Source organism: Mesoplodon densirostris, chromosome 4 (genome assembly GCF_025265405.1).
Source record: "Mesoplodon densirostris isolate mMesDen1 chromosome 4, mMesDen1 primary haplotype, whole genome shotgun sequence".
NCBI classification, from domain to species: domain Eukaryota; kingdom Metazoa; phylum Chordata; class Mammalia; order Artiodactyla; family Ziphiidae; genus Mesoplodon; species Mesoplodon densirostris.
This window is the reverse complement of record NC_082664.1, coordinates 155,099,133-155,122,486: the sequence shown is the minus strand read 5'-3', so window position 1 is coordinate 155,122,486 and position 23,354 is coordinate 155,099,133. Positions and strand designations below refer to the sequence as shown.

At 40.9% G+C, this 23,354-nt stretch overlaps 1 protein-coding gene across 4 annotated transcripts in view; it reads left to right on the top strand.

Annotated features, from left to right (window-relative positions):
• DIP2C (disco interacting protein 2 homolog C) overlaps window positions 1-23,354 on the top strand; it is a 368,942-nt gene that overhangs the window by 231,053 nt on the left and 114,535 nt on the right. For all 4 annotated transcript variants that reach the window (XM_060097544.1, XM_060097543.1, XM_060097542.1 and 1 more), the window contains 5 exons: window positions 3,255-3,389; window positions 5,899-6,018; window positions 7,179-7,376; window positions 14,199-14,290; window positions 20,832-20,942. In XM_060097544.1, the coding sequence (XP_059953527.1) occupies window positions 3,255-3,389; window positions 5,899-6,018; window positions 7,179-7,376; window positions 14,199-14,290; window positions 20,832-20,942 (656 nt within the window). The remainder of the gene's footprint in view (window positions 1-3,254; window positions 3,390-5,898; window positions 6,019-7,178; window positions 7,377-14,198; window positions 14,291-20,831; window positions 20,943-23,354) is intronic.

Genomic DNA, 23,354 nt, shown 5'->3' with positions numbered 1-23,354 from the left:
GAGCAGATGCAAAGATGTCACAGTAGCTCTGGGGCAGTCACGGTGGAGGTGACGCCTGATAGGTGGCTGGAAGGTTGGCCACCATTTTTCTGTTGATTTTGAAAGTATTGGGAAATTGATCTAAGGAACAGTGGGTCATCTGGCTCGGAAGATACGAACCCGCTCTGATGAGAGTTCTTAATCTTTGAAATGCTCCTGTTGCATGTGGACCTGATTGGCCTCATGCCTGGGGCTGTTGAGCACTTTAGACCTTTGACCCTGCACCTTCAACCAGACCCTACTTTTTCTGACCCGTCAGGAAGTGTTTCTTGAGCATCTGTTACATACAAAGGTCTTTTCAGTATTCGCCGAAGATAGGTAACAGAGTTAAATACTTGGAGTCCTGATGTTTATTAAAATAAAATAGGGCACCATATATCACTGCAATGGAAGAATGTTCTCTGGCTTCCTAACAGAAGCCCGCTGCTGGGCTTATAATCCTACAGTGACAGCATATGTGGGGAGTTTGAAAGGGAGGGGGAGAGGAGCTAACATAAATTTGGAAAGCACTTTGAAGTCATGCAGCTGTCACTGTTCCTATTTTTTAATCACCAGATGTATTGGAATCGTTATTTTTCCCAACTTCAAAGTGGAAGTGAGTACGTCTGCTGCCCAACACAAAGACTCAGTGGCTGCCACCAATGATGCAGCTACAGCGTAACGTAAACACAAGTAAACCTGAGTAAAACGGAACGCAGTGAACTTACATTTTAGCTGCTTTTGTTTTATGTGGCTAATTTGAAATGTTGCTCATCATACATTGGCATCTATTATATTTTTGTTTGAAATATGGGGCCCCGGGGAGTTAACTGCTCAGCCATGGAGAATTAGATCATTTTGAAACATGAAATAAAGTCTATTTGGCAAAAGCACAGGTAGAGGAGATGAGAAGAATGAATGCAGTGTTTGAAATATTAAAGAGGTCATTTGAACGGTCCTCTTCTCTCCCTCTTGCTCTTCCCCTCAGTGATCTGATAAAGCATCCCAGCCGCACCCTCCTCCCTCTCACAGGTACTCTTTTTCTGGGCTAAGATCTAAGAAATTGCCCTTAAGGGTGTGTGTCAGTTGGCTCAGGCGGCCATAACAAAGCACCTTAAACAAGAGACATTCAGTGGCTCACAATCCTGGAGGCAGTAAGTCTGAGCTCACGGTGTTGGCAGTTTCTCCTGAGGCCTCTCTCCTGGGCGTGTAGACAGCCGTCTTCTCTGGGCATCTCTGTCCTCATCTCTTCTTATAAGGCACCAGTCAGATTGAATTAGGGCCCATCCTAGTGGCTTTGTTTTGCCTTAATCGTCTCCTTAAAGACCTCCATCTCCAAACACAGTCACCTTCTGAGGTCCTGGAGATTAGGACTCCAGCGTGTGAATTTTGAGGAGACATAGTTCAGTCCATAACAGGCTGGACACTCCTGGAACAGGGAGTTGAGGAATGGGGAGCTGGACTCTGCTGATGGCCTGTGTTTAGGGGCTGATGCCGATTGTTATCTTCACAGAGATCTCCAGGCTCAGACCCTGGAAGAGTAGTTGTTGGTGCAGAGAGCTGCCCATGTGTTCCTCTCCTAGCATGTCTTTCTGTGTGCCTGGTGACGCCAGTGCTTGTATCTGTTTATCTATGTAATCCCCACTGTAACTCAGAGGTAGGCATTGTCATTGTCACCCCCTTCTACAGGATGGGGAACCGAGGCATAGGAAGGTCAGTAACCAGTCCCAGGTGATCAGCTCTGAGACGCGGACCTGAGGACCAGTTGGGCAACTGCTGGCGGCCCAGCCCTCAGCCCCCGTGCACATTTCCACACACTTACTGGTCAGTGTGCCTAGGACTGAGGGTCTCCCGAGTCCAAGCACCTGCATTGGTCACGCTGATTGCTATGTTTGAAGCTTGCTTAGGAATTCAGATTAATATTCCTTGGCCTCAAGTCTCACTCAGTGTAATGTCCCTTAACATACGCAGGCTCACTGACACAGAAGTCAGTCTTCACTTCTGGTGGATTGGGTACTTGCCAATCTGCCTACTTGTTAAAATTACCTGCACCCTCAAATGAGTACCCGTGGGCTTCTCGAGGTCGTTTCTAGACATTTGCAGAACGGCTAAAATTTGAGTCCCCAACGTGTATGTTCCCAGCGGAGTCGACAGGCCACGCCCCGGCTTCTAGTTTAGAGCAGTCTGTAAACAGCGTCCTTTATGTGATCTCTTCGGTGCTCTGTTTTTCCTCACTCTTGTGCTTAATGTTAGTGATTTCACAGTTTAAACTGGCCCTCACGTGTAGTGCCAAGGTGGGCAGTGTACAGAGGAGAAAGGCCTTCCAGTACCTGCTCCCCTTTTAACAGCATAAAATATTGTGCTTCTGTCACATGGAACTATAGACTCTTGACAAGTTTTTATCTAGTAAGGATCAACAAATCAAAATTAATAGTATAATACTCATTATTAGAACTTAGTATGTATAAAATGACTTGGACATTCTCATTTGACATGCTCTCCTTAATGTCTTATTTAATAAATACAAAGTCATGCTTTCCCCATTTAACCATTTAAGTGCTTAACTTTATCATCAAATAATGTTATGGGGAAGGCCTGCTGTACGTTTCATTGTGCAGAACACGGCACCCCATACACATTAGATGTAAACAGGTGTTTTCTGAATGACTGGACTGTTCAGTATTATTCATGCTAAGACAAATAATAAAATAGCTACTATTTCCTAAATGTTCACCTTCTATCAAGAAATGTTCTAAGTACTTTACATATGTTAACTCATTTAATCTACCCAACAAGGAGGTAGTTGCCATTGTTCCCATTTGATGGATGAAGAAACCAAGGTATAGAGATCAGGATGCTTCCAAGGTCTCAAGAATTTGCAGAACTGGGATTCAAACCCCAGGCTCTCTGCATCTAAAGCTTGAGCTCTTAACTGCCTCTACTATGACTGACAAGAAAATTACTCTTTTATGAACACATAACTTACAGTGTCTTTTTCCTTTGGCCAGTTGAAGACATTATTTTAATTAAAGTGCTACAGTGATTCATTGATGTGACACCTGTAGTGATGTTATTATTGTAAAGATCATCTTTATGCTGAGATTTTTATAGTAGTTTTTGATTCAGAATCTTTTTCTCTTCTTAGGATGTGGCATTTTTGAAACCTTACTGCTTACGTAGCCTTCACAATAACTGTATCATGATAACCAGAAAACTTACAATTTGCTTCTTTACAGAAAATCACTCTGCACCTCCCGATGTAACCACTTACACCTCAGAACACTCAATACAAGTAGAAAGGCCGCAGGGCTCTATGACGTCAAGAACAGCCCCAAAGTATGGCAATGCCGAGCTCATGGAGACTGGCGATGGTATGTCTTCCAGCAAGTTTTTCCTCCTTTGTAAATTCTAAGTTCTGCTAACATGCTTTCTGTGCCCTGACTGGATGTGTTTCTTCTAGTGACACAGTCGGCTCATTGACTCATCAGGTTCTTTATGAGCCTCCCTAGAAGGTGGCATAGTTACAGGAAGTGCAAAATGTCTCCAAGGGGGCCAAGAATTATTCCTTGTAGGAAAAATGTCAACGTTGTAGGAATTTTGTCATGAGAAGAAAAAGATTTGATAAAATTCTGATGTTTTTGCTAATGAATAATGTTGATTCCACAATTAGAAAATTAGTGCAGGTGTTAAGACTGTGAATGGTTACTTGGAAGGGCAAGATGGAGCTAAATGCAACCAAAATAATGGACAGAGATGGGCAGAATGGTGCTTTAGACTTTGGAAGAAAGACGGTCCTTTTTCCTCCAGGTTGGAAAAAGTATTGGTGATTTGATAAATACAGCCATTCGGGTTCTCTCTTATTCCTTGAATCTTTCATCTTGGTATATGCTCTGACATATTCCTGTTACCCATTCTAAAGTGACAGACTCGAACATGAACTTCATGCTTTATTCTGCTTTCCTTGACCTTCCAGAGTCATGAAAGTTAGACTGGAACCCAATGATGATATAAAGCATTATTTTCTTGGAAGATGGCCAAAATAGCCTCTGTGTGCCATCCATCCCACTATGCTTGTGTCCGTGACACTGTGACTCGGGGGTGATGAGGAGGCCTGGACCCAGCCTCTAACAGGCAGATGCCTCTTCACTGTGGTCAGATGAGGTGATGAGGATGCCTGGACCCAGCCTCTAAAAGGCAGATGCCTCTTCAGTGTGGTCAGAGCCCAAGGTCGCTGGGTTCTGAGTTCTCTGTTAGTACATTTGAAGTCACTCCAGTTTCCAGTATGATTGGTTTCCCTGGAATGCTTCTCAGTATCAAGGTTTGCTTTAGTCCTCTACTAAGTTCATTGTTTATTGAATTGGTCATTACTGTTACTCTTCTCATCACCATGTTAGTAACTTTGTTGTCTTTGAAGTTCATCATCTTCACCTGCTCCCCCAGGTAAATTCATGTATTGTCCAGGCCAGTGCTGTGATGTGTCTCGTACCAGAACCACATGGGGCACTTGTTGGAAAACAGATTCTGGGCCACACCCCAGACCTAACACATCAGAAGCTCTGGGCTGGGTCCTAGGATGATTTGTGTGTGTTCTAAATTAAGCTGGAGCACCAGTGGCCTTGTGAAATGATCTCTGGTTCATCCAAACCAGATTAACTGGGACTATTTAATGGGGAAATTTTGTGTTTAGATAGTGAGAATTCTGGGTTGTATATTTTTATATATTTTCAAGATTGTAAAATATTTAATGTCTCAATTCTGAAAGTGCCCATAGTGTATTTTGAGACTATCTATTAAAATGGTTTTTATTTGATAGAAAAATTTCCTTGAATTCTGTCATACTCGTTCCAAAAGCTGAGTTCTGTTCTTGTGACACTGTGCCGTGGAGGAAGGGCTTTGCCTCGGTCAGCATGGGAAAGACCCTCTCTGGTCATGGTTCTTCTGTCTGAGAACTGTGAAGGTTCCAGGCCTTCGTACTTACCAGGTTCAGGTTTCCAAGCACTTTTCAGCAGGAATGAAATCTGCCTGCAGAGAGTGCATGTGATCCAGTTACGGATTTAGCATCTTGGTGCTCCATTTTTTCATTTATTTGGGTTATGTAAAGTTTTTTAAATTTCATGCCTTTTTCATTGATCATTTCACTTATTCAGTTTTGAAAACGATGTCACATTGTCATGAGAAATGTATTATACGGTTGGGTCTATTTTTCTCAGTACACATGGATAAATATATGTAAGTTCTGTATTATGTCAGAAACTGAATTTAGAGACTTTTAATTGCTCTGCTTCTAGAATGCATTGCCTAAATGTTCACTCAGGAGAGTGGGTCTGAAAGACATATAGGAGGGACCTGGCCATTACCTGCAAGAGGACAAGGCCTGCCAGCGGCACTTGTAGAACCTGAGTCCCCTTACTTGCAGGGGTGGCAGCTGGAGGCTGAGCACAGGTGGACTCAGGGGAGATTGGAACTTGGGGAGGGTCTCACTGCTTAATCAGCTCTCTGACCCCCAAGGACACAGGGGACCCTGAGACGGTATTAATAAGGAGATGACAGACCCTGTTTTAGGAATAGAGGCGGGACCGAGCCCAGTCTATTGTCCGGAGTTTTTCCCAAGGTCACCAGAGCAGGACAGTTCACAGTGTAAAAGGGAATCATTTCTGCTACATCTTTATGCTCTCTCGAGGCTTCCTAGCAAGGTCACATGCTAAGACTGTCCACCTAGGAATGTTCTCGTTGAGCAGCAGTCGTCTTAGGTGACACTGAGGGGCTCCCAGCCCTGAGATGGGGCAGGATGTGCTGTCACGGCTGTTTTTACTGTGGCTGCTTGTTTACGCTGGTTCATGCTCACAGTCAGTCCACTTGCCCCATGGTTCTGTTTTTCAGGAGTGCCTGTAAGTAGCCGGGTATCAGCAAAAATCCAGCAGCTTGTCAACACCCTCAAACGACCCAAACGACCACCATTGCGGGAATTCTTCGTCGATGACTTTGAAGAACTGCTGGAAGGTGAAAGAACCCATTCCTACCCGCTCTTCTGGTGTTTCTGTGACCCTATAGAGTATAGTGTTTTTCTCCCAAGGCTGTTAGACTTTTTAAGAACAGTCATCTTGGTGTTCCTGGGAAGACAGGGATCCTGCCTAGAAACTGTAGGTACTATTCCCCAAGGTCCCTTTAAAGATACGCCAGTCCCAGCACAGTTGGGTTGATACCATTTGTGTGTCACTCTCAGCAGAATGCGATTTTGTCCCGTGAGCCAGGCCTGTTTCTAAGGACTCCTTGAGGCTACAGGAATGCTGGTGTTGATAAATCATAGACAACCTGAGCTTGCAGCATCGCGTTCTCTCTGAATAGGCTTTAGAGGAATGCAGAGTGAGCCGTGGCAGATCTCACCTTCCTCGTGACAGCTTCAGGAGCTGGCGTTCTTAACCCCTGAACAGTCCTGAGCCTTTTAACACAAACAACTTAAAATTGAAACAAAGTACTGCTTGTTGTATCAAACCCAAACTGCTTATTTTCTTGCTCTTTATACCACAAGTAAGACATAGCTGATTTTCTAGCCAGCAGGTGGAAATTGTGAATCATCAACTATAAGAGAAACCTTTCCCAGAAGTGGGAATAATCTCTCAGATTCTTACCTATGTAAAGAGTTGGGCAAATGGTTTTTATTATGGGGCGTTTATTTTTGTTATACTTAAGAAAATATGTGCTGTACTAGTTATTCATAGTAGCTGTAGCAAATTCAGATTTACATCTCAGTATTTAAGGGGAAAATATAATTCAGCAAGATTTGAGCTCTTTGGAGTCAATTATTACTAGTGTATGTCGATAACCGATGTTTTAAACATGGCTATTGCAATCCTAGACTCTAGGCATGTTAAAATGCATAGTTTTACTTGTCAGTTTATAAATGCATTCAGGTCTCCCTAAGTTCCACACCCTGACTTTGCCTTGGAAATTGTAAGAATTAAGTGCTTTTGTTACATCCATGAGGCTCATGTGTCAGTCATAGCTCTAATTCTAGAAAAACACCTGTGCATGTTTCCTGTCCTCTAATAAATTTCTAACTCAAGTGTAAGTCTTCTAGCTTCCTTAAAAGGAATAAAAAAGTGATTGTGCTAATATGGATGTGTTTTTCTTGAAAACCTTTTGTGTTCAAATGTATTTAGTTCAACAACCAGATCCAAACCAGCCAAAGCCAGAGGGAGCCCAAATGTTGGCGATGCGTGGGGAACAGCTGGGTGTGGTTACAAATTGGCCCCCATCTTTAGAAGCAGCGTTACAGCGATGGGGGACCATCTCACCAAAGGCCCCGTGCTTGACCACGATGGACACGAATGGGAAACCTCTGTACATCCTCACTTACGGTAATCCTGTGAGGCTTATCCACCTTATCCACCTTTTGTTTGCTTGTGCCTGCACACAACTGTCACCTTCAGGGTGGCCGATTCATATTTGTGTTGCCTTATGTTTCTAATACAGAAATAAATGGAACCTGAAAGGAATATTATAGGAAAATTATTTGGTTTGAATATGAGAAGTTACTATTTGTTAAATGTTTTTGAGTAAAAACCAGAAAGTGATATAAAAAATTAGTGACTATAACTCTAAGATGTTAGATTTTACCTCTTGGAATGTATATTAATTAAATTAATGCTTTCAAGAAGGATTGGTAGTTAAAGAATGTATATCAGAACTCTTTGACATGCATCACTCAGAAGGAACAGAATCTGTTTCCAAAGTGCTTTTTCAGAAAGCAAGAGAAACAAACTTTTCTTTAATTCTTTATTCAGTACCATTAATGCAGTCCATAAACTTGGAAATAGTTAACTGTACCAGAGAGTTCCTTTCTCTTTGCTCCACGGATTAGAGACAGAGAAAGCAAATTTTCAGGTCATTTTCACACTCTCTGTTACAGTTTTGCAAAGAAACAAGCTTCATAACAAAAACACCAAAATGGCTTATATTATGTCTGAGGTTATTATGTGTGAGGTTAGATTACCTTTTTTTAACTTTCAGTTTAGTTTTTATGATGATAATGCTCTTTTAATTGCAGGTAGGAAAGAAAGTGTTTTCTCCATTAGCAATGGAGGTCAAGAGCCAGGTGTTAAGTATTATAGCCCAGCCTTTTAGTGGGTGTGGGGCCCGTGAGGCACCCACTGTGCCTCAGTCATTATCCTGTGCATCTCATGGAAGGAAATGGGATTTAGGAGCATATGTTTTCATAGTCTCATTTTTTTTTTCTGGCTTTGTTGGGAAATTCTGAGTGGATAGAGGGTATTTCACCCATCATGAGGCATAAGATTCATTTTTTAAAAGTTATACTCTTGGAAATAGATTTTAGTCAGTCAAAAAGACAGAGGACTTTCCTGTCTGACCTTCATCTCTTGCCAGATTCAGCCATGGAGCTGATTGTGTACTGTTTTCCAAGCATCATTTATTGAAAGACTGTCCGTTCCCCTTTCTTGGCTCCTTTGTCATAAATTAGTTGACATACATGTGTGGGTTTATTTTGGGGCGATTCTGTTTCTCATTGATCTATGTGTCTGTTTTTGTGCCAGTATCATACAGTTTTTCATTACTGGTAATTTTGTAATGTCAGGGAGTATGATGTCTCTAGCTTTGTTTTTCTTTCTCAAGATGGCTTTGGCTATTTGGGGTCCTTCATGGTTTCATACAAATTTTAGAATTGTTTGTTCTATTTCTGTGAAAAATGCCATTGGAATTTTGATAAGGATTGGATTGAATCTATAGATTGCTTTGGGTAGTACAGACATTTTAACAATATTCTTCTGATCCACGAGCAGAGAATATCTTTCTATTTATTTGTGTCATCTCTAATTTCTTTCATTAAAGTCATAATTTTTAACATACAGGTCTTTTACCTCCTTGATTAAATTCATTCCTAGGTATTTTATTCCTTTTGATGCAGTTGTAAATGGGATTGTTTTCTTGATTTCTCTTTCTGATAGATTATTATTAGTGTATAGACAGAACAGTTTTCTGTGTATTGATTTTGTATCTGCTACTTTACTGAATTCATTTATTACTCTGTTTTTCTGTATAGTCTTTAAGTTTGTCTATATATAATGTCATGTTATCTGCAAGTAGTGACAGTTTTTCTTCTTCCTTTCCAGTTCGGATGCTTTTTATTTCTTTTTCTTGCCTTATTATTCTGACTAGGACTTACAATGCTATGTTGAATAAGCATGGAAAAAGTGTCTTGTTCCTGAATCTTAGAGGAAAAGCTTCCAGCTTTTTACTGTTGAGTATGCTGTTAGCTCTGAGCTTGTAAACATATGACTTTTATTTTGTTGAGAATTTTTATCATAAATGGATGTTGAATTTTGTCAAATGTTTTTTCTGCATCTGCTGAGATGATCATATGATTTTTATCCTTCATTATGTTATTAATGTGCTGTGTCACATTCATTGATTTGCGGATGTTGAACCATCCTTGCATCTCTGGAATAAATCCCACTTGATCATGGTGTATGAGCATTTTAACATATTATTAAATTTGGTTTGCTAATGTTTTGTTGAAGATTTGTGCATCTGTGTTCTTCAGGCCTGTAATTTTCTTTTCTCATGGTGTCCTTGTCTTGTTTTGATAACAGGGTAATGCAGGCCTTGTAAAATGAGTTTGGAAGTGTTTTCTCATCTTTTGTGTTTTGGAAGAACTTGAGAAGGATTGGTATTAATTCTTCTTTGAATGTTTGGTAGAATACGCCAGTGAAGCTATTTAGTCCTGGACTTTTGTTTGTGGAGAGGGTTTTGGTTACTGATTCAATCTCCTTACTAGTAAACGGTCTGTTTAGATTTTCTGTTTTTTCATCATTCAGTCTTGGAAGGTTGTATGCTTCTAGGAATTTATTTCTTCGAGGTTGTACAGTTTGTTGGTATGTAATTGTTCATAGTAATCTCTTATGATCATTTGTATTTCTTTAATACCAATTGTAATGTCTCTCATTTCTGATTTTATTTATGAGTCCTCTTTTTTCCCTGGGTGAGTCTAGCCAGAGGTTTGTTAATTTTGTTTATCTTTTTAAAGAACCAGCTCTTGATTTCATTGATCTTTTCTATTGTCTTTTTAATCTATTTCATTTATTTCCGCTCTGATCTTTGTCATGTTCTTCCTTCTACTAACTTTGGGCCTCATTTGTTCTTCTTTTTCTAGTTACTTGAGATGTAAAGTTAGGTTGAGATTTTTCTTGTTTCTCGAGATAGACGTTCTGTGAATTTCCCTCTTAGAATTGCTTTCGCTGTATCCCATGTTTTAGCATGTTATATTTTCATTTTCATTTGTCTCAGGGTGTTTTTTACTTTCTCTTTTGATTTCTTTGTTCTGTTGGTTGTTGGATGGCATGTTTTTTAATCTCCACATACATGTAAATTTATCAGTTCTCGTAATTGATTTCTGGTTTAATAACATTGTGGTCAGAAAAGATGCTCAATATGATTTATTTTCTTAAATTTAAGACTCATTTTGTGGCCTAAGATATGATCTATCCTGGAGAATGTTCCATATGAGCTTGAGAAGAATGTGTATTCTGCTGCTTTTCGATAGAGTGTTCTTTATATATCTATCTGGTGTAATGTGTAATTTAAGGCTGATGTTTCCTTATTGATTTTCTGTCTGGCTGGTCTGTTCATTGATGTAAATCGGGTATTAAAATCCTCTACTCATGTTATATTGCTGTTGTTTCCCTCTTTATGTCTGTTAATGTTTGCTTAATATATTTAGGTGCTTCTATATTGGGTGCATAAATATATCCAAATGTTATATTTGCTTGTTGGATTTACCCTTTATCATTACGTAATGTCCTTTGTCTTGTTACAGTCTTTGTTTTAAAGTTGATGTTATCTGTTATAAGTATAGCTACCCCAGCTTTCTTTTGGTTTCCATTTACATGGAATATCTTTTTCTATCTGTTCACTTTCATTTTGTGTGTGTCTTTATACTTGAAGTGGGTCTATTGTAGAAGTATGTAGATGAGTCTTGTGTTGTTGGGTTGTTTTTTTTTTTTTTTTTGCGGTACGCGGGCCTCTCACTGTTGTGGCCTCTCCCATTGCGGAGCACAGGCTCCAGACGCGCAGGCTCAGCAGCCATGGCTCACGGGCCCAGCCGCTCCACGGCATGTGGGATCCTCCTGGACCAGGGCACGAACTTGTGTCCCCCGCATTGGCAGGCATACTCTCAACCACTGCGCCACCAGGGAAGCCCTGTTGGGGTTTTTTTTAAATTCATTCACCTGCTGTGTCTTTTGACTGGAGAATTTAGTCTGTTTACATTTAAAGTAGTTATTGATAGGTATGACCTTATTGCCATTTTGTTAATTGCTTTCTGGCTCTTTTGTAGTTCCTCTGTTCCTTTAGTCTTCTCTTACTCTCTTCCTTTGTGGTTTGATGACTTTCTTCAGTGATGTGCTTAGATTCCTTTCACATTATTTTTTGTGTATCTACTATAGGTTTTTGCTTGATGGTTACCATGAGGCTTACATATAACATATTTATAATAGTCTGTTTTAAGTTGATTAAAAACTTAAGTTTGAGTACATTCTCAAGCCCTACATTTTTAGTCTTCCCCTGTTTTATGTTTTTGATGTCACATTTTACATCTTTTTATCTTGTGTATTCCTGAACTAACTGTTGTAGTTATTTTTACTACTTTTTTCTTTCAACCTAATACTAGGTTTATAAGTGTATAATCTACTACCTTTACTAAATATTTACCTTTACCAGTGAGACACATATTTTCTTGTTACAAATTAGTGCCCTTTCTTTTCAGCTTAAATAAGTTCCTTTAACACTTTTTTTGTAAGGCTGCTTTAGTGGTGATGAACTCCTTTAACTTTTACTTGTCTGGAAAACTTTATCTGTCCTTCAATTCTTTTTTTTTTTTGGCGGTACGCAGGCCTCTCACCGTTGTGGCCTCTCCCGTTGCGGAGCACAGGCTCCGGATGCTCAGGCTCAGCAGCCATGGCTCACAGGCCCAGCCGCTCCGCGGCATGTGGGATCTTCCCGGACCGGGGCACGAACCTGTCCCCCTGCATCAGCAGGCAGACTCTCAACCACTGCACCACCAGGGAAGCCATGTCCTTCAATTCTGAATGATAACTTTGCCCGGGAGAGTATTCTTGGTTGGAAATTCTTTTTCTTTCTCCTTTCTAAATCAGTCAAGAACTGTTTTATCTTCTTTAATTAATTAATTAATTAATTAATTTTTTCTTTTGCGGTATGCGGGCCTCTCACTGTTGTGGCCTCTCCCGTTGCGGAGCACAGGCTCCGGATGCGCAGGCTCAGTGGCCATGGCTCACGGGCCCAGCCGCTCTGCGGCATGTGGGATCTTCCCGGACCGGGGCAGGAACCCGTGTCCCCTGCATCGGCAGGTGGACTCTCAACCACTGCGCCACCAGGGAAGCCCTATCTTCTTTAATTTAAATCATCAATTTACTCTTTATTTTTTTCTATTAGAAAAATATTTCTAGAACTTGCCAAAAGTGTGTTGTTTCCTTTTTCAAACTCTCTGTTGTAAATTGGCTTTTGTATGAATTTATGATGATCTCAAGTTTAATATTCCAAACTGAGAATGAAGTTGAAACTTTAACAAAATATAATGGTGCTAATTGTGTGATTGTAATTGATTTGTTTGTTTACAATGCATTGATTTTTTTTCACTTACAAGAAGTTGATTGTAATTGTTTATTCAACTATAATACTTTCCTAACATTGTTCACATTAAATCTGAAGGCACAAAATATTTGTGATTTCTTTAGGAAAAAAATAACTCCCTGCATTATTTCTAATGGCTAGTGACTATTTAGGGCAAAAATATAATCATCAAATAATTGTAATGTAGCCAGTCTTGAGGAGGTGGAGTTAAGGAAGATGGAGGAGGGACATGAATAAAACATCACACCTAGTAGCTACTCTCAGTGATCAAGAAGTAGGCTAAAATGTATACTGCGATTTTGTTTTTTATAGCTTGCTTTATTATGATGTTAATAAAACAAAGAAACATTTGTTGAGCACGTACTATGAGCGAGGAATGTCCTAGGAATTATAGGAATCAGAGATAATGGAAAAATCCTCCTTGTCCCCCTAATCACTAAGGAAGAGACAAATTGATAAATCCATTGATAGGAAAACAGTAAGAACCCTATTTTGGGTTGCTGCAAAATCCAATATGAAATCAATTCAGATTTTTTTCATTTCATAATTTAATTTCATAATTAAAGTGTATATTAATTTAGCTTTTACATTTAAAATAGGAAAAAGATTAGAACAGTGATTGCATTTATAGGAAATAGTTCAAATTGTTGTTATCTTTATTATACTATTATTGCATTAATATAATTTCTAACACCTTGACTGCTTCTGAAAGCTTATAGAAGCTGAAGTTGTAAAAGGCCTTTATGTGTCCAAGAATTCATGTTAGATTTTCAAGTCATTTTGGTTTGTACTCAGACTGTTTGCTATCACCTGGGTATGCTGAGGAAATATCTGGCACTGGGATGAAGGCAGGGATTTGAATCTGCAAGTTCTTCAAAACTGGTTATTTTTCTCATGTTTTTTTAATCTTTATAATCCTGCTTTGTGGTGATTTTTTCTAGAGTTCAAAACTTTAAAATAATTCAAAAATTTTACCATAATCTTTATCTAAATTCAGGGATTAGGATTCCAAAATCCTAAAAGTTAGGAAAAGTTGAAGTTGAGAAACTTAGGATGTGGGGAAGGAGAGGGATCAGGCCCTCCAAAGCCTGTCTTAAGTGCCCTTTACATTCATTGCAATCACACAAGACAGGACTCATTAATAGAGAAAATAGGTGTCATTTTGCACAACATAAATTAGCATTAACTTACTAATGCCGTGGTCCCTGCCCTATTTTACTCCCTAGAAATCCTCCCCACTTCTGTGATGGTAATTAAGTTCTCTATGGCTTTGCTCTAGGTTCTTAGCATCCTAGATGTATTTGTATTTAATACCTTATTCCAGTGTTCAGGCTTCTCAGATTTTGTAAGTCAGATTTGCTGGCTTTTGTTTTGCATCTTGATTCCAGGGACTCGGAATAACTTGAAAGGCTTAAAGTAAAAAAGTAATACTCTCTATATAGGTTAATGTGCACACATATGCGCAACAGAAAATGCATGTGTACAATTAATTGTGTTTTTATCATTTGTATTGATAGGCAAACTGTGGACAAGAAGTATGAAGGTTGCTTACAACATTCTGCATAAATTAGGTACAAAACAAGAACCTATGGTGCGACCTGGAGATAGGGTAAGTGCAATTTAAATTATCACATCTGCAAGACACGTTGTCTGAGGTGGAGAAGACACCCACTTTTTTAAAGTTGCAAAGTTCAGTGCCTCCATACTACTAAATCAGGCTTTCTTAACATTTACTGTGAACCAGAAGCAGTTATTCAGCAGGATTAATCTTCACAGTAACTCAGCGAGTTTAACTATAGCAGTTCTCATGTTTTATCCATGAGGATATTAGGACTTGAGAGGGTAAGAATCGTATCAGCTGAAGGCACATAGCTAGAAAGTGGTATAGCCAGTGCTCATATCCATTTCTGTCCAACCACAAAACCTGTGTTCCTAACCCCTGACATATGTGGTCTCCTAGTTTGGAATGTACTTGCACTGTCTTCCTGAGTAGGCAGGACAATTGTGTTTAGAACTTTTTTATGTCAGTGATATCGAAAATCCTGGCAGCAAACTGCTGGTATGTTCCTTTCCTGGTGTTAAATTTCTTGATATAGGCTACTGTCTTTCATTGAAAAGCACAATTTTATTCTTACTGCAATCTGCCAAGTTACTGAGAACAGATATTAGTATTTCCTTTTTAATGTTACACCCAGAGCAGTAAATAATCTTGCCCAAGCTTTACACCCCAATTAAGATGTGGGGCTGAGAGTAGAACCTAGTTTTCTTGCCTTAAATGGAATGATTTTTTTCCATATGTTGCTATGTACCTCAGAATGCCCCAAGACTGGGTTACCCACCTGCACCCAAAGGACTCCAAATTAATTTTATAAAAATATCATTTTAGAGCACCATAAACCAACAAGAATACAAGCTGTGATTTACTTAAGAGATATTATAAAAACATGGGCCCATTATGGGGAATTTTTAATAAGATTGCTGCAGCCCCAGGATTCTGTGGTAGGCTATGATTCTTTCCAGTTTAATGAAAAAGTTTGACCTTTAGCTTTTAAAAGTCAATTATAGGTCTCACACTTCCTCATTATAAAACTTACTGTAAAGCTACGGCAATCAAAGCTGTGTGGTATTAACACAAAGACAGATATAGACCAAAGGAATAGAATAGAAAACCCAGAAATAAATCCTTACATGTAGGGTCAAGGGGCTTTCAAGAAGGATGCTAAGACATTAAATGGAGGAAAGGATAGTCTACTCAACAAATGGTGCTTGGAAAATTGGATATGCATAAGCAAAAACCCAAAATTGAACCTTTATACCATATATTAAAAAATTAACTCAAAATGGATTAAAGACCTAAACTCTTAGAATAAAACATAGGGGAAATGTTTCATGACATTGGATTTGGCAATGATTTCTTGGATATGGCACCAAAAGCACAGGGAACAAAAAAATTGATAAGTTGCACTTCATCAAAATTTAAAAATTCTGGGCTTCCCTGGTGGTGCAGTGGTTAAGAATCTGCCTGCCAGTGCAGGGGACCATGGGTTCAAGCCCTGGTCTGGGAAGATAGAGCAACTAAGCCCGTGTGCCACAACTACTGAGCCTGTGTGCCACAACTACTGAAGCCCGTGAGCCTAGAGCCCGTGCTCTGCAACAAGAGAAGCCACTGCAATGAGAAGCTCACGCACCACAACATAGTAGTCCCCGCTTTCTGCAACTAAAGCGCACGCACAGCAACGAAGACCCAACGCAGCCAAAAATAAATAAATAAAATAAATGTATAAAATTTAAAACTTCTGTGTACCAAAGGACACTTTTGAGAGTGAAAAAGAAACATATAGAATGGGAGAAAATGTTTACAAATCATATATCTGATAAAAGATTAGTATCCAGAATATATAAAGAAGTTCTACAACTCAACAACAACAACCAAAAAAAAAAGTTTACAGAACAGGCAAAGGACTTGAATAGACCTTTTTCCAGGGAAGATTTACAAATAGTCAAATAAGCCCATGAATCACTAATCATTAGGGAAATATACGTCAAAACCACATGAGCTACCACTTCACAATCATTAGGATGGCTGCTATCAAAAACAGAAAATAGTAGGTGATGGCAAGAATGTGAAGAAATTGGAACCCTTGTGCATTGCTGGTAGGAATATACAGTGGTGTAGCCACTGTGGAAAACAGTACTGTGGTGGTTCCTTAAAAAAATTAAACATCTGATCCGATAATTCCACTTCAATTTCAAAAGAATTGAAAGCAAGGACTTGAACAGATATATCTAAACCAATGTTCATAGCAGCACTATTCGCGAAAACCAAAAGGAGGAAGCAACTCAAGCATCCATGATCGGGTGAATGAATAAACAGAAGGTGGTATATTCGTACGGTGTAGTACTATTCAGCCTTAAAAAGGAAGGAAATTCTGACACATTCTACAACATGGATGTACCTTGAGGACATTATGCTCAGTATAATAAGCCAGTCACAAGGGATAAATATTGTATGGTTCCATTTATACGAGGTACTTAGAGTACTTAAATTCCTAGAGACAGAAGAATGATGGTTACCAGGGGCTGTGGGAAGTGGGAAATGGGGAGTTATTGTTTAATAGGGACAGAGTTACAATTTAGGAAAATGAAAATGTTCTGGAAATGGATGGTTGATGATGGTTTTACAACAGTGTAAATGTACTCAATGCCACTGAATTGTATAGTTGAAAATGGTCAAGATGGTAAACTTTGTTATATTTATTTTATCACGATAAAAAAAGTCAGTTGTAATATATCTCCCTTATCTATAATTTGGTTAATAGTCTTAGTAGTTTTTTTAAAAAAAAAAGTCTTTGGCCTTCAGACTCTTGAAGTTCCTTTACAATAGCAGTTATAAAATAAACCATCTCTGTTCTGCTAAGAAGTCAGTAGGAATGTGGGGTCAAGTTTTGATAGAACAAAATAAGTAAAAAGATTTTCTTTAGCAGTGGGTGGTTTGAATCGTATGAGGTGGGACTACTTTTCTAAATTATTCCTTTAAAAAGTTTTCATATGGCTGGCACCTGGCATGTGCGTATAAATACTTATTACATAAGCATATGTGATTGTAGTATTCAATTGATAATAACCTTCTGTCACCATAAACAGGATTCTTTACCTCTTTGGAAATCATTTTTTTTTTTTTGTGGTACGTGGGCCTCTCACTGTTGTCGCCTCTCCCGTTGTGGAGCACAGGCTCCGGACGCGCAGGCCCAGCGGCCATGGCTCACGGGCCCAGCCGCTCCACGGCATGTGGGATCCTCCCAGACCGGGGCACGAACCCGTGTCCCCTGCATCGGCAGGCGGACTCTCAACCACTGCGCCACCAGGGAAGCCCGGAAATCATTTTTAATTAAATATAATTTTCAGAGGCTAATGAACATTCTGTCCTTAGCATAAGAATTATAGATGCTTTTCATGTGGATGACCCTATTAATGCACTTTGGGGAGTCCTGCTTGGGCTTTGAAAAGGCATTTATGTGCCTAAGCTGAATAGGTTTTCAGGATATTGCAGTGGGAGCTGTGGAACAAACAAAGATGCATCATATGTGAAGCCTGCCTTCAGGGAGCTTGCAGAGTTAAAAAATAAATAAATAAAGACATTGATAATTGGCTATCTGTAAATTGGAAAATGATACAGGTCCCCAAAATAGGTGGTGAGAGATACAGCTGAACTCTGGGAAGGACGGAGAATATTCTCATTTTGGGAGCTTCTGGAATCTGAGAAGACTTCTTGAGAAAAAGCAAGCCTGTGGCTTTTGGTCAGGTTGTAGGACAGAGTGTGGAAGGGAGCTGAGGGGGGATGTGTGGTATGTGGACAGAAGAAGCCGGGCACTGGGACAGCAAGGCTGTTACAGGAAGACCAGCGGAGGAGCTGTTGACGCTCTGGGCATAGTTAAGTGCGATGAAATATCAGAGAACACATAGGGAATTGAATGAAAAGAAACCGTGTGGGTTTATGAAAATGAAGTATATTTGTACAGTATTGCACTGGAATCACTGTGCTGTCACCAAAAAACAGGACTTGTGACTGATTGAGATATAAAAGGAAAGTTTGGTGAGAATGATACAAATACAGTCTTCCCTTCCTTAAAACAAATATTTTAAAAATTCACTTTTGATTCTAAATGAGCCTTTAGCTATTTGACCATTTTCTATTTGTTACTTTTATACTTTTGAGAGCATATAATGCACAATTTTATATTCTGCTTTTATTCACTTTACATTAATATAACATTTCATCCTGTTTTAACCCAACTCTGCAAGGTTATATAATATGGCATTATCAGCATGAACTTTAGTGATCGAGCAGTGGGAATTTTAAATCCTGGATCAAGTTGCCCTTCCCTGGAACAGAGCTGGGGTAGGAGCCAGACCAGAAGCTCCTTTTGGAAATATGTTGATCCACAGTCTGGCTCTGGAAGCAGTACCTTCTTTCTCTCGGTTCTATGCTCTTGAAGACTGCTGCATGTGGAATAGGTTAGTCCTAGGAGGACTAACAAGTCCGAATTTAACGAGTCCTCTCTGAGTGGGTGCAGCCATTAGTTTTGGGTGGAACTTCAACATCTGCATTTTCTTAACATCCTCTGTTTTGGTTCAAGGACAGCAGTCTTGCAGCAGTGGTGCCTTGGAAGCTTTGCAAACATTTGATTGAATGTTGTTGCTTTGCCAGATCCAGAACTAAAAACAGATGCTGTCGGCTCTCAGACCACCAGTTGAAGGCAGAACACCTGAGGCCAGTGCAAACCTCAGATCATTCTTTAAATAATTGTTTATGGTTCATATGCAGAGACATGTAAATAAATCCTTTTATTCCTCCTTTGAAGTCCTACTGATAGTAGCCTGGCATCTGTCTGGGTGCTTTTGGGACAAAATAAGGATTAACATCCAATCAAAAGTTATTTCACAGGGTTTCTTAAAATTCTTCAGTAGTGCAGAATGGCTTTTATTGGCCTTAACGGTTTCCTATGTCTCTCGTTTGGCTGATTTTAGTAAACTACAGGAATGCCATATAGAAAGGCAATCTTCACATAATTCCAAACTTAATTTTATTTCCATCAACTATCCTGTGTTGCTAACAGAGCCAAATTTAAGATGCAGCCTGCTCCATCCTCAGCTGTCATCTGAGTCCTTTATGCCAACCTGCTTACTTAGATATTGAGGTAATTAGGATGTCTTATCCAACTGTTCGTGACAAAGTTAATAACTTCAAGTTAGGGCATTTTTAAAGAAAAAAATGTGTTAAATTCCTGAATGAGGTAATACAAAAATCATATACATCTGCTAAATCATGGGATTTATGTGCTTAATTATCAACAAAGAAGAGCAGTGCCGATGCTGGAGCAACACATGGGAGAAGCTTGTGTTAAAGTGGAAGCAGAGTCCTGCAGAGCTCAGTGGGGATCCAGAAATAGGACTGCCTGTTGTATCCTGAAGACAGCTTCTAGACCTAGAGTAGGAAGGGCCACTCCAGAAGGAGCATCGGGCAACAGGAGAGCAAGCGGATCGACATTGCGTTAGCTCCACGGCAGATGCTAACCTGAGCGCCAGGTGGATGTAAATGGGATGAAGCTGACAACATAAAGGAAAAACTTGACAAGTTTACATGCAACATTAAATACACTAATAAAAATAAAACAATATTATATTGAGAAGTCTGCGTCAAATATAAGAGTTAATACTATGAAATATATTTAAAGATTTTATGGGAAATGTCAAAACACTAGCACATAAATAGGCAAAGGAAATGAAACACAGTTCATACAAGGATGAATAATTATAAGCCATCTGATGGAAAATTGTTCTTCATTAAGATTCCCTTCAGGACTATCAGAAAACATTTGAAAAATCATACTATCCATTATTGGGTTATTAGGATAGTAATTTAAATTTACCTTTTAGAACTCCATGATTATTTTACTCCTGGTTCTTCAGAGGCTGAACTGGAGAGGCCATGGGCAGCTGGAGATGTGTGGCCAGGTGTTCACGGAAACCTTCCCCGGGAGGGCAGAAAGCCAGATGCCGCAGGTGTGGGCTGACCGAGCACCGGCTCTCGGGGCCAGGGCCTGGTGGGCAGTTGTGGTTCATGGCTGCCTGCTGTGTGTCAGGCACGGTGTGAGCTCTTGCATACATTTTCTCATTTGATCTTTACTACAACGCTAGGACACTAGTATTCTCAATTTTCAGGTAAGTAAAGGCTTGGGGAGCTAAATCTGAGCTGGGATCAGAGTAGAGTCAGCTGTGAGCCCAGCACCTTAGGGAGGAAGTGCACAGCGTTCAGTTACGATGGTGAAGACTGTGTGGACGTACAAGGACGCACTTCAGAGCCCAGTGAGAATAGCAAGAGACAAATAGTATATGCACTGTGGTTTCACCTATGTAAAAATATGTGCCGATGGGGGAGATAACGTGTAAACAGCAAGGGTAGTTGCATTCTGGTGCGGTGTCAGAGATGACCCGGGTAATCTGTTTGCCTTCCATGTGAGATCAAGGAAAAGCATCTGATAACTTATTAAAATGCATCTTACTAATATGCATTTTTCAAGCAGGGCATCTAAATTTTTTCCAGTGGCCTCGTGTTAGTGGTTAATCCCTCTCTCTCTGTGTTGGTCCAGGTGGCACTGGTGTTCCCCAACAATGACCCTGCTGCCTCCATGGTGGCTTTCTATGGCTGCCTGCTGGCTGAAGTTGTGCCTGTGCCCATCGAGGTGCCCCTCACAAGAAAGGTAAATAACGGATCTTTCTGTTCAAGCCTGTTGGCTGGGAAGGTCGGTTCTGCTGCCCTGGAAGGTTCTGTCATGGGGTCAGAATGTGCAGACAGCCATCTTCAAGAGCTTTCATCTCAGCAGGATGTGGATCAGGAAGCGCAGGGCTGTTTGCCTTGTCTCTGAGGCTCTGCGCAGGTTGTCGTTGGCTGTCCCAGACAAGGGAGCAGCATTGACGCTGCAGCTCCACTCAGCGGCCGGATTGAGCTGCTGCCCTGAGGTGGCGCCTTCTGTGCGTTGAGCAGGGTGATATGCCAGCAAAGCAGGTGTTCCAGTATCTCGTTCCTCAGTGTCACTGCACTAGAAATCTGGGTAAATGATAGATTTTTCACTTATTTTTATTTCAGGGGTGGCAGTTGTTGCATTTGTGCAGGTGTTTGGACATTAACAAGTTCCAGGTTCACCTACGATTTGTTGGATCTTATTCTATGATTAGAATAAATAACTAATCTTGCTGTTACAGTTGTAGTGTAGTCCAGTGTCGCAACCCTACACAGCAGTGTGTGTGTCTTTGTCCACGTAAATGATTGGCTTCTTGCACCACAGACCTGTGGTAACTTTGGAAGGGAACGCAGAGGGAGGAGACTGTGCTGGGGTTGACCCTGATGGTCCCCCGAGAGGTGCTCTGATGCTGTCGAAGGAGACGGGGCCAACGGCTGTGGGGTAGGCCCCCTGCCACTGGTTGTGTTATGTGTCGTGCCCTTGGGCTCCACCCTGGATTCACCGAGCTGTCACTTAGCACATCATCATGAGCAGACTGTGTGGGGTGACTCTTCCAGCTCCAAAATGCTAAGGTTTTCATGTGCCCAAGCTCAGAGTTTCCAGAGAATCTTCAAGCTGTCTTTGTGGCTACTCATTATGAAAATGGGGAAATGCCTCAAGGTCTGTTCACGGTGTGTGGGTACCTCTGAAACTCTGCTCCTTGCGTCGGAGGAGAGAACGTGGGGATCCTTTAGAAAAAGGTTGGGGAATGCTTGCTGTTTCTGTTTTCCTGGGTACAAAATCTGCAAGTTCCCTCCTGGGCCTCCTAGGCACCTGCAAGTGTCAGGCGGGGTGGCAGGTGGCCCTGGAAGGGGGGTGAGCCCTGCAGCCACTGACATCAGAGCCCCCTCCAGTGGCCTGAGGAGAACCCTGATTTCTGCGAGGGTTTGCCTCTAGCTTTCCTGGTGTAAGTACACACCGCATAAAGTGCTTCCTCATCTTCCCGAGCCCTATGACCTTCTCAATTGACGAGAAATGCAGAAGGGTTTGGGGATTTACTGAGCAGGTAGCCATGTTCTCCTATGTGATTCTTTGGTGCTGTGACTAACCTGGAAAGCCTCTCAGGGGATGTGTGATGCTCCTCTTTAATTGATATCTAATTCAGTGGGTTGAGGTCCTCTGGAAATAGAAAAGAAAACCCTCTGGATTTTCTAGTCAATGGCATCAGGATGCTAATTTGGAGAAATTCATAGGCTAATGGGTGAAGAGACTGATTCTCTGTCAGCACTGCACTAAGCAGACTCCAGAACATTTGTTATTGTTGTTATGAGTAGCAGTTATTGTTTCCTCATCACATATAGAATTTAGATTTGTTTACTCTACATCTGTAGCCTGGTGTCTTCCAGATCAGGTCTGGTTTGCAGAGGAAAATCATTTGAATGAAGAGGCACCTGTCTCTGCCACTTCCTGACCAGGCATTGTCGAGCAGGGCCAGGGTGTCTCACCTGCAACTCCTCTGGGTCTCCTGACACGTGCCTGCCAGCCATCTCAGGCGTTGCAGGCTGTGACCTGCCAGGTGGCTCTGTCTCACTCACCTTTCAGGCCCATTCAGACCTTCATACTGTCACCATGTACCTCAGGACCAGGAACCCTCTCTCAGAAGAAAAAGCTGAAGTTTCTTCTTGGCCCTCTCTCCCTCAGAACATTTCTGAGGGGAATAGAACCAGCAGATGACTCACAGGTTATTGTTAAACCAGAAGCTGTGCATTGGGCCTCAGTCTGTGGTTTCAGAATGTAATGTTCATTCTTAGAAAACTTTACTTTTTTTTTTTTTTGCGGTACGCAGGCCTCTCATTGTTGTGGCCTCTCCCGTTGTGGAGCACAGGCTCCGGACGCACAGGCTCAGCGGCCATGGCTCACGGGCCCAGCCGCTCCGCGGCATGTGGGATCTTCCTGGACCGGGGCACGAACCCGTGTCCCCTGCATCGGCAGGCAGACTCTCAAACCACTGCGCCACCAGGGAAGCCCAACTTTACTTATTTTTAAATAAAAGAATCCACTGGCTCGGTTGCCATTCAGCACAGGATAAGATGTGCACAGGGGTGTAGGTGAATCCTCTATCCACCAGTCCTGTGCACGCTAGTCTTGTCTTAAAATAAAGGGCCTAATGAG